The sequence below is a fragment of the Mus caroli genome, chromosome 1 (assembly GCF_900094665.2).
Source record: "Mus caroli chromosome 1, CAROLI_EIJ_v1.1, whole genome shotgun sequence".
Taxonomy (NCBI): domain Eukaryota; kingdom Metazoa; phylum Chordata; class Mammalia; order Rodentia; family Muridae; genus Mus; species Mus caroli.
Window position 1 is genome coordinate 51,950,325 of NC_034570.1, and position 11,781 is coordinate 51,962,105.

General features: G+C 44.1%; 1 protein-coding gene across 2 annotated transcripts in view; it reads left to right on the forward strand.

Annotated features, from left to right (window-relative positions):
- Positions 1–11,193, forward strand: part of LOC110301976 (aldehyde oxidase 3) — an 89,598-nt gene extending 78,405 nt beyond the window's left edge. For both annotated transcript variants that reach the window (XM_021176186.2, XM_029479649.1), the window contains 2 exons: positions 5,345–5,512; positions 10,834–11,193. In XM_021176186.2, the coding sequence (XP_021031845.1) occupies positions 5,345–5,512; positions 10,834–10,887 (222 nt within the window). In that variant the 3' untranslated portion in view covers positions 10,888–11,193. The remainder of the gene's footprint in view (positions 1–5,344; positions 5,513–10,833) is intronic.
- Positions 11,194–11,781: the final 588 nt, after the last annotated feature.

The window sequence follows — 11,781 nt, forward strand, 5'->3', positions numbered from 1 at the left end:
TGTGTGTGTGTGTGTATATGTGTGTGTGTGTCCATTAGTGCATGTGTGTGTCCGTGTGTCCGTGTCCGTGTGTGTGTGTGTCCCTGTGTGTGTGTCCCTGTGTGAGTGTCCATTAGTGCATGTGTGTGTCCATGTCCGTGTGTCCGTGTGTGTGTGTGTGTGTGTGTGTGTGTGTGTTTACAAGGCTGAGCAGGCTGCTGCAGGCTCTGCTCAAGACCAGGAACATGTATGTGATCCTTGCTCTTCCTCTTCCCAAGAGGATGCACCTACGCTGTACCCTCATAAGGATATTAGCGGTGGTACACTGCCCTCCTCCCTGACCCCTGGATGCTCATACTCTTGTAATCCTGCAATAATCCATCTTGTTGCCAAACTTAAGAGATTGTCACCTTGAACAGTTTCATAGTCACGGGGAAAAGGCCAATGACATTTCACAATTCTCCCTGTTCAGGTGCTTATTTTCAGACAAGGCAAGTATAGGTTAGAAGGTACCTCTTGACCCAGAACACTATCCATCACTGTCTCCTAGCTCCTTCCTTCTCCTCCCCCCACCTTGCACTGAGGCCATGTTATAGGAGAGAAGAGGGAACCTAATTTGAAGGATTTGGCTTGTCCATCTGTCCTTTAGGCACAGTGCTCGGCCCTGAGAGGCATCTGTCCTCTGTGAGTTTGTGGTTTTTAATAACTTCATTCTCATGTTTGAGTAGACTTGGTTTCAGCACATGCTTAGGGTGCTTCTCTAGTGCTTCAATATGAATAATGTAATGTTTATTATATAAATTAAATGCACCAGTCACTGAACATAGACCCTATATGTATTTGGGACACAGTGAACACAAACTGTGTGAGGCTGCTGCCAATGGCACATGGCATTCTATTTTATAGTCAGCTTTTTAAAATAAATATGTGTATTCTAAAATAGCAACAAAAGATGGGAAACTAAGCCAAAGCCCAGTTGCTTATTACCAAGTAGTCCCTCTGTGTACTTGTACTGTTGTACTTCTGTACAACTGACAGGGCAGTATTCTGTCTAGATCAGCATCTTCACAGCAAACACCTGGACAACATGTGGTATGAAGCTGTCACCTTGTCACGATGTCACTAAACAATAAAAATTCTTGAGTTCCCTTAGAGACATGCTGGGCCATTGTTGCATATCCTGTCCATCATTGATCAAAATATCAGAGTGCAGTGTAGGACTGCACTCAGGAGTGTGTATACCTAAGACACACAGTCTCCTCATTCCAGCCAGAAGAAAGGGGAAAAATCTTCTGAGGCAACAGGAAAGCACTGAATAATAAAGACAGGCAGACACCTGTAAGGTTGCTTAACACAGACCAGCAGGAGAGGAGGTGGGGAAACTCACCCTGCAACCTGAACAGCAAGAAAAGCTGGGTGTTGGTGGCTTAAATCTCTTTTGCATTGCTATATCATAATACTAGAGACTGGATGACTTAAGAGAAGCTTATTTGCATCTCAAAGCCGGAAAAGTCCAAAATTAACAAGCCACACCTGGAGGTGACTTCTTGCTGCATACAGCATATTGATTCAGAGAAAAAGGTCAAGCTCACCTCTGTAACACACCCACACCTGCAATGACACCAATTCATTCATGAAGGTGGAGCCCTGACGACCTAACCATCTCCTAAATGCCATACCTCGCCATGTATAGAGAATAAACTGTCAGCACCTGAGCTTAGGGAGACTTGTTCAAATAGTAACCAGCAATCACGTCATTATGCAGGAGAAACTGGTACTAAAAACAGCAGGGCATGGTATAAGGTCTGGGAGTGTGGCCCAGTTTCATCCATGTAAGTTACCTGAGTCCCAGTTTCCACATCTCAGATGTGCAAGGGAAGTGCAGTGTAGAAATGCAAAGGCTAAGGATGCTACCCATGCAGTTTGGCAGTGGCCTGATTAAAGTCAACTGAGGATGATGTTAGCTGCTAATGTCACTTAGACGTGTTAGTCACTTTTGTTTATCTCTGACAATAATTCCTGATAGGAAGGACTGAACAAAAGCAAGACTTATTTTTGAATCATGGCTTCAGAAGATCCACTTCATCGTGGTAGGGAAAGAAGTTCACATCTTAGTAGCCAGGGAGCAGGGAAATGGACATTCTGATTGTTTGCTTTCCCTTTTGTCCCCCTCTTATTTTATATGAGCCTCTAACCCACAGAGTGGTGCAACCCATATTGAAATAAGATCTCTCTACCCCATGAATTAATTCTGTCTGGGAGCACACTCACAAACATCTCCAAAGATGTGTGCCTCAGCAATTTCCTAGATGATTCTACATCCAGTTATGTGGATAACGAAGATGAGGCAATCGCTCTGTGTCATTGTCTAAACTAATGAGCAAGCTCATCTTTGACTGATTCAATCTCATTCTTCGCCCTCACATTCACTCATCAGATACTTGCAAACACCTCAATGTGCCACGTTAGCCTTAAGCATGGAAGGACCAATCTCTGGGGTCAAGGTGAAGGCATTGTTCATCCAGGCTTTCCTGGTGGCCATACGGACAGTCATTTATCTATTTCTGGCTAATTTAAGCCACTCAAGGAGCCTGTGATCACCAGCTGCCCCCCTTATGGATATGATGATGGAAAAACAGCAGCCCAGCACTGGGTGTATAGTCTAGTCTCTCCTCAAGAATTAAGGTCTAGCTCACACTGCCAGACTCTGGGAATTTGGGTAGTTTCCTAGGGACAAATTACATCTAGAGCCTGGTATGCTTAGGTTTCTGGAGGCTTATGTAGACTCTTGGTTGGTTATAATGCTAATCCCTCTGCCCTAGGCCTAGGCACTGTGCTTTCTCGGGAGAATCCTGCTGAGGTGTGGGGAGCTTAAACCATGTTGTCAAAGCATGAATACCTCCACCTGATCCCACTGCTGCCCCTGAAGCCACCTAAGCCTGTGCAGGGAACACACTCCCCCAGTTGCTGGAAGGCATAGTAGTCTAACGCATGGGGGAAGGCTCACCAGCACTATGAAGGAATGAGTGTCACCTGCTGTGTGATAACATTTGAGGCAATGACAGACCACCAATGCAAAGGCAAACGTGTCGGACTCTATGGCTTGGTGACCTCGTTTGTCTTCTTGAGCAGCTGAAGAATGATAAAATTGCTCAATGACATGTTTCTCATCACGTATCCCTATCGTCTGTTCAATCATGACGGTACAGAAACACGGCCATAAGATTCCATCTGCCCATCTCAATCACCCTGGCCCATCAAGGGCAAAGGGTTGTAGCATGAAAACCTGTTGGCTTCTACTGCCAAGGAGCAACTATTGATGAGGACAAATCCTGACAACCTGGCTGGACAAGAATGGGTGGAACAATGAGCAACTCAATAATTTCTTCGAAGGCCCTGGATCCTCACTCTACCGAGGACCCTCTACCTCTCCAGTCTTCAGCATTAGTCACTGCTAGAATAATTTCTTTGGCATATTATGTGATTTAAGGCATACTTGATCTGTTAAGATAACAAATTAACCAGAGTATAAGACTAGAAAGAAAGTCATGTGATTCGTAGTAAAAATCCTTTGCTGTCTTCCCTTGAGTTGATAATAAGACACAGCTCTTAACATGGGTCGCAGAGTCCTGCCGATCGTTCCCGAGACTTTTCATACCACCCTTTCTGTCCCACAGAGCTTTATTCAGCTCTTTGGATTAAACCAGCTCTTTTCTCTTCCTGATGCCTTTGAATGTCACCTGTACCAGAGCTCTCTAGACAGACAGAACCAATGGGCTTTATCTGGGTATTGTAGATACATGTGCATGCATATGCTATACATGTGTGTTATGTATATATGCATGCATATCTATAAGTATAGTTGCATGTGAATATGTGTGTGTGTGTGTGTGTGTATACATCTATACATGTACACACAGATTTATTTTAAGGAATTGTCTCACATAGTTGTAAAACTGACAAATTCAAGATCTGTAGGGCAGTGGGACAGTAGTCAAAAAAGTCAGGTAGGGTTTCTGTGCTGAGACCCTGAGGCAGAATCACTCCCCCTGGCTGGGAGAAATTTGTTTTGCTCTTGGGGACTTCACAGATATCATCAAAGCTAGTAATATATTAAAGCCAATGCTAATCATATCTACAACGAACTTTCCCAGAGACACCTACATCAGTATTTAAACAAATACATGGACACCTGAGCCCATCAAGTTCATAGACAAACGTACACACTACCTGGGACTCATCTTTCCTTCCTCACCTGGCAAGCACCCTCTCATCTCATCTATCATCTCTTCAGGAAAAGTCACCTCTGCTTTCTCAGTTCATGCAGGGGACCACCCTTGGCATATATTTTATTTGTTGCATTCACTTGGCATCCATCTTCTACTTGGATATGCATTCAATCAGAGCTGCCCATACAGGTTCCGGTCCCTCATCTCTAGCTACCAGTGGAAGGCTGCCTACACCTCTCAGAGTTCAGTGACGCCCCATGCCTTTGCAGCCTGGCATGAGTCAGCCTGTACCAGCGAACCCCACAGCATATGAGACAATGGCTTCCATTCAGAACAGGATTATGAGACTTTCAATTGCAGACACCATCCTCCATGGAACACATCAGGGTCTACTGCTGTGCCTTGACAAAACTTTAACTCTTTGTAGTACTTTGTATCTGGGAAAGCTCTTGGACCCCTGTCATTGATTTAATTCAGACTAAGAAGGATAAATCCTTGGCATGGGCCCCACCAAGATTGTCCACCATTAATCAAGGTATTTCTATACCATCCTCATCCCTTAAAAACCCTGTTGGCACAGTGGGTAGCTTTAGCTGCAACCACGTGGTCCCCTTGGGCATGGGCATGCCAGGCCTTGGCCAGGTTCTCTGTGTTTGGTGAGTGTAACCCGCATGAGGATTACCACCTTGGCCAATCGTCCTCCAGAATGCAGTTCCTTTGAAGCCCAACCAGCTTCCTAAACAAACAGAAAGTGGCCCTGTAGCAGACTTCAGGCTGTTCTGGGATGGGTCGTAAGGGTGGATGGAAAGAAAAGAATGATCCCAAGTAGGCTATGATTTGGAAAAGGCAAAAGGCTATAAAAAAAATGCATGCTGAGTTCTTGGTGGATTTGTGGAGCAAAATTAACTGTACCCACACATGGCTCAGGTACTGGACATAGCTAAGCAAATAGCCCATATTCTTCCAGAGGGCCTACCCACCTACCAGCAAGATTGCTGCAAGGAAACAAGAACTGAAACCCCTTCAGAAGCATGGGGTCAGCTCAGGCCAGCGCCCCTGCCCCCATGTCCCTGTCTCCATCCAGAACCAGGTTTCTAAAAGGCTTCTCGTTTTGTCTTCCCTCCCCACATCCCCAGGGCCTTGGCGAAGCTGGAACATTTCTGGGCTGTTCTGTGTTCTTCGCTATTGCCGCGGCCGTGGCTGCAGCTCGAGAGGAGAGAGGCTTGTCCCCGATTTGGGCCATAAACAGCCCTGCCACAGCAGAAGTGATCCGCATGGCCTGTGAGGACCAGTTCACGAACCTGGTATGGGATCACCTCCGTCTTGTCTATGCATGTCTGCAACCCTTTTCAGGACTCCCAGTGCGGGGACACGAGACATGTGCCAGTTCGAAAGTAAATTCACAAACCCCTATAAGCAGGATGTCTTCTTGTAAAAAATGGGAGTTGCTAGTATGAGTTTTCAAGTAGGAAGTTATGGGATTTTTTTTTTCTACTTATAGAAGGGAATGTGGGCTTTAAAGGGTTAAGAATTGGTCTTTCCCACCTGAGTGGCGAAAGAGCTGCAGTAAGCTATTGCCTTTTCAAGAGTACCGCAATCTTCTCCGAACAAGTTCCCCCTCCCCCCAGGCTTCACCACACCCAACCCCAACACTGGGGTTTCCAACACATGAAAATTTGGAGAACAGTCACATGTAAAACTACAGCTGCCAAGTTTATTTTTGGAAATATGAGTACTAGAAATGTTTTACCTTTCTTTTGGGGGAGGGGGACAGGGTCTCTCCACAGAGCCCTGGTTGTATTGACTCACTGTATAGACGAAGATACGTTCAAACTCGGAGATCCAACTGCCTCTGCCTCCCCAGTACTAGGTTTAAAGGTATATACAACCACATTTGGCCCAGTACTAGAAATTTTAAAAGCATGTGTGGCTTCCACTTGTGGCTTTCTATGAGACTGCTGCTGCTTCCGTGCGCAGTTCCTTTTGCATTTTGACTTGAGCAAAGGACAACTCTGAGACTTTAGGAGGCTGTGGGGAGCCAGGGAAGGAGCTCAAATTTTAACTGCTTAAAACAAACAAACAAACAAAAAACGTTCACGGGGTCCAAAATTAAAGGAGGGGGAAGCATGAAGGGTGAGAGGAGCCCTACAATGTTCAGCACCCCTAGAGCAGTCTTCCTCCAAAACCCTTCTGGTGACTCCGCCCACATCCGCCTTGCGGCTTTTCATTGGTCTCCTGGAAAAGCCCTCCTCCCACCGACACCACCCCAGCCCATTTACCTGTGTGGCTCTGTTCAACAACAGCTCCACTTCGACATACTTAATACATGTAGCAAGGCATTAATACAGGAGCACAGCAAATAAGGCCCATTCATTCCCCTTCAAAGTCCAAAGTCCATGAAGAGATAGGCATGGAAACATGTGACTACTACACAAACCCTCTGTCACTGGAGACACAGAGGGAGTGCGAAGCCCTGTGAGCTATTTACTCCTCGGTGGGGTTTTATAGCCCTTTGTCTCCAGCTGTTTGGCCGACTAGAGCTGGCAGCATGTTGTGTTTCTCTTGCTTCTATCATTGAACTTTACAAAATGGCCAATTATGAAAGATTGGAGTTAATGACTTTGAAATCAGACAACTGGGTTCAAATCCCAGCTCAACCACTCACTGTGCCTTTAAAAGAGAGAGAAAAACACCTGCTTGCTTGTATCCCTAGGAGAAGGAAATGAACTGCACAACGTTAGTGAGGACCATTATCAGTAATCTTCCTATGCGCCCAAACAGGCCCTCATTTCTAGCCCTATGTTTTCTGATTTTCTTAACTTCAATATCACAATGGAGGACCGAGTAATGGAGGAATTTTGACTGAGTCACAGTGGCAAGCAGGGACAGGTGTGTGGGTTTAGCAAGGATGTTATATAAAACTGACCAATTATCCAAATTTGATGTCAGCTAAAATGTCCCTGTGCCACCAGACTTGAACATGCCTGAATGGTTGAAGACACATTCTAAAATGTATATGAAAGATGCTTAGTACCCTCTCTACTAGAGATGCATCAAGCCAGTCACCATTGGGTTATGATGTGAGTGTGTGTGAGTGGGGGGTGGTGTCCATATGCTTGTGTGTGTGTGCATATTTAAACTATTAGACTCGTTCCTCTCCAGGACTAAAGAGAGAACAAGGCACAGTGAAATACACATTCACGTTTTATTTAACAATTGTGACCAGGCATTGACAAAAATAAGTATCTATCCAAAAGTCCACCTCATGGGACTTAGAATGTAATGATATATGTTTAAAATGAGAGTGGAGCAAGAAGAAAGTACCAGAGCAGACATGGCAAAGGGGTAGACCTACAGAAAGTGACAGAGATACATCTAGCTAATGGATGAGAGCTAGACAAACAGGCAGAAGAAACAGGAATTCCAGGTAGAGGGAAAATTGAAGTCAATGCAGGACAGAGGAGAAAAGCATCAGAAAGCAGATGGTGTGTGTTTCCTGGATGGAGACCAAGCAGAGGAAAGTCTGGAGCATAAACTGGGATGCAAGCCTCAGCTAGAACTCAGAGAGTCATAAATGTAAATTGGGTTCTATCCTGAGAGCAGGCGGGACTTTGACAGTCATGTGACCGTGAGAATGAGCTGCTCAAGTAAACAGCCTGACAGATGCTATAACATGATTTAGCCTGAGAATGAACTGTCGGGAGCTTGGCTACCAAGCTAAGAGATGATAGAGTCCTGAGCGTGACAAAGCTAATGGCAGTTGAAGGAAAGGAGGTCATGCAATACCTGCCATTCAGTGAAGGATGGCAGCAGGGGAATCCAGGGTTGGCCTACGGTTGGCCTGGGGTGAATAGGAGGACTGTGTGGCTTCTCCCATCAGTAGGCAGCAGGGGAATCCTTCCAAGGAGACTGGCAAATTCACTTTTAGACTTGCAGTCAGTCAGCCAAAGAATTTTGCCATCAAGCAACCGGCCCAGTTGCTTGACAAGAGGGCAGAATTATGAGTCATTAGTACAAAGTCATTAGTACAAAGTAGTAATTAGAATCGTAAAAGGCCATCATTAACCTGAGGGAAGAAAATGGAGACATGAAAAGGGAAGGGGAGAGAGGAATGAGCCAGACAGGCTTGATGGGGAAACCAGATGGACAGGTGGGTCTGGGAAATAGGACACAGAAGGAAGTCCCCACACCCTGTGCACCCTGGGCATGAGCACATCTCCAGGGAGCCAACAACCTTCCCAAACGCAACTTAGAACAGAACAGACCTGCTGGCCTGAGAACAACACCCTCGTCAGCCCTCACAGATTCAGGTGCTCCAGGCCCCAAGAGCTTTGTTACCATGCCTCCCCAACCCCCAAATCCATCAGTGCCAGGGCTGAGCGGAGAGAGAAAGTCCTCTCTCTCCTGGCTCTTTCCATCTCTGCCCCATGCTCCCTTCCACAATATTACAGCAAGGATGGGGTGGGGGCCTTTGTGGGCAGGGAAAGTCACAAGAAATGTTTGTACCCAACACTCAGGGGACTGAGGCAAGGTGATAGCCATGAATTAAAGGCCAATTTAAACTGCATAATAGGACCTGGACCATCCTGGGCTACATGACAAGCCCTTGTTAAAGGAAGGGAAATAAAGAATAGGAAAGGAGGGGGAGAGGGAATAGGGGAAGGGAAAAATAAGGACTCACCCAAAACAGTTTTACTAACTTGGTTTTACACCCACCTGGAGCATGAGGGACACAGATGGATCAACATGGCATGACCCTGGGTAAATCTCATAGAAATCTGTTTTGACGTAATACAAATACAAACAAGTGTGGGGTTGGCTTTGCAGCAAATTATGTCTAAGTAGCGCATGCTCTGTGCAGGTAAGTTCCACTGACTCAAAGACATGCTTTTCCAAAGGTGTCGATGAAACTGTTATCTTTGAGATAGGGCAACAGCGCCTGCTGAGGACTGTCACCAGCAGTGGGCTTCCAGGGTGGGAACAGAGTATTTGGTACTGCGAAAGGACTGTGCTGCTTTCAAGGTGTCCTTTTACAGGGCAGGGACGCTGAACCTAGGAGCAGATAAGGAGATGCACTGGGAGAGGCTCAGGGCTTGGCTAGCACCATGCCTGAATGCTTTGCTAGAATTATTTATCCCTGAACATTGAATGAGCCCTCTAGCACATCTGTGTATTTTACAGTCTTGAAAGTCAGCTTCCCACTCAAATCCCCTCTCACTTTCAGAAGCGTCAGAACTTGAATTTGCAAAATTAGTACTCACCCCTCCAACTTGAAAGCATCTAGTGGTGTGAGGTGGAAATCAAAATTCTGCCTGTGTCCTGCTCCCAAGGGCAGCACACTTGTAAGTTCTGCTATTGTGCAGCTGTTCCAAGATCACTGTGGTCTTTCATTCACCCCTGTTATCCTTCAGGTGTAACAGATATCCATTGCTCTCGGCCCAACGCCATCCATCATCTACTTGCCTCTCCCTTCCAGGATCGCCATCCTGGATGGCCATCCTGTCTTACATATTACATATGCATCACATATAAAGGAAGCATTTAACAAATAAAAGATCTTTAAATTAATTATGCTACATCAGCTTATGCTTTTGAAAGAATCTGTGAGAAATTCTATTTTGTGGGATAAGTATGAATTCACTTTTCTGATCAGTTTTGATTTGACTGAATTTAATGAAGTCCACTTACCCAGTTCTAATTTTTATTTATTTATTTAGAGCAAAGGTTGTTTAAGAAAACACGGGACAGTCTCAGGAGACATTTCTCTTTGCGTGGTCAGCCTTCTCTCTTATTGCACAGTTAATCTTTTTTCTTCCACTTCTATTTAACAGTAGATGCTTATTTTTAAAGATCGCATCTTTTTAAAAGAACAACAACAACAAAAAGGTGACTTTTTATGTAAGATTATTTGTACTAATTTAAGGTTTTTTTTTAAGCTACCTTTAGAAAAAAAATCACCAAAACAAAAAGGGCAGTATTAAACTTGCAAAATCTTTTGGGGTGGGAAGGAGGGTGTCACTAAATTCTATGAGCGAGTGCTTCAGTTTTGCATTCCATTCTGAACAAGCTCTTGATGTTTTCAATAATCACTTCTCACAAGTGCAATGACCGTAACTCACCTAGAGAGCGTTTCTGCCTCCCAGTTTCTTTTCTGTCTCAGTTTTGATGACCGTTTATTTCACTGAAGAAATCCTGCTTCTGGGCCAGTTAGGGTTTGCCAGGGTTAAGCCCTCACATCGCTAAAGCCAGAGGACCTGACAGAAGATTAACTGTGGAGAGAAGTCTCTCTCCATCATTTGGACATGTGGCTACCCGTGCTTGCCATTGTATTTAAGAATGTTTCACTAGTTCTTTTCAGCTGAGCCAGTATTATATACATCTTGTCTCTGCTTACTATGTCAAGGAATTAGATATTTTTTATTTATCTGAAATTACCTAATTTCTGTTTGGAAAGAGAAGATCTATGCAAATTCAGCAAATAAATGTGATAAATAAATAGGTTAAATGTTTTTTGAAAAAGAAACCATTTTTGCCATCCACTAGTTATATGGATTATTTTAGATTTTTTTTTCTCTTCTGTCTTTAACCTAAATTCTTTCATCTTTTTTTCCAACTTTCTTTTTAGGTTCCACAAACGGATTCTAAATGCTGTAAGCCGTGGTCCATCCCAGTTGCCTAGTGTTGGGGTTCCAGCACAAAAGCAGATGGACTTAAAACTTCCACAGGTCACAAGTATAAACATCTTTATCTAAAATATGTAGAAAATTAGAGGCAATTCTTAAATTTTCATATTTACAAAATCTTGTAATCTTTAATCACATGTACTATAAGCAATGATGTTTACAGAGCTTCAGCCAAAGGTCATGTTTAATTCAATATATTAAACGGAATTTTCCACTGTGTGAAGAATTTCTGTGCTGAGTCTACAGAGAAAATGAACATCTATTCTCCACTATATGTTCCTATTCTGAAAAAGAAATAAACATAAAAAAGAGAAATAGCTGGGCAGTGGTGGTGCATGCCTGTAATCCCAGCACTTGAGAGGCAGAGGCAGGCAAGGATTTATGAGTTCAAGGCCAGCCTGGTCTACAGAGTGAGTTCCAGGACAGCCAGGGCTACACAGAGAAACCCTGTCTCAAAAAACAAAAAAACAAAACAAAAAAAAAAAGCAAAAAACCAGAGAAATGAACAGGATTCTGTGATTGTTTACCTATAGTTTGTGAAGTTCCAGCATTATAATGCTGTGTGTAAAATGACTTGCTAATCATTCTATATTAAATGTAGAGTTTTGGAGTAGAGAGTCTGCAGTGACTATGAAATGAGGCTTGGCTTGCTTGTTTTAATGCACACGTTTGTTGGAAAGTCCCTTGATTTTTTTTTTCTAAGACTCTGTTTCCGAAGATTCATTGAGATGCTACATATGGTAGAGTTGCCTCTAAGATGACCCGTCAGAGGGCAATTTAGGGAAACTGAGGAAGCAGCTTTAGGATGTCAAAGCAGCAGTGACATATGGCCTCCCTAACAAACCCTAGTTGAAACGAAAGCAGCCAGATAACTGGAACCACTGTGCCTA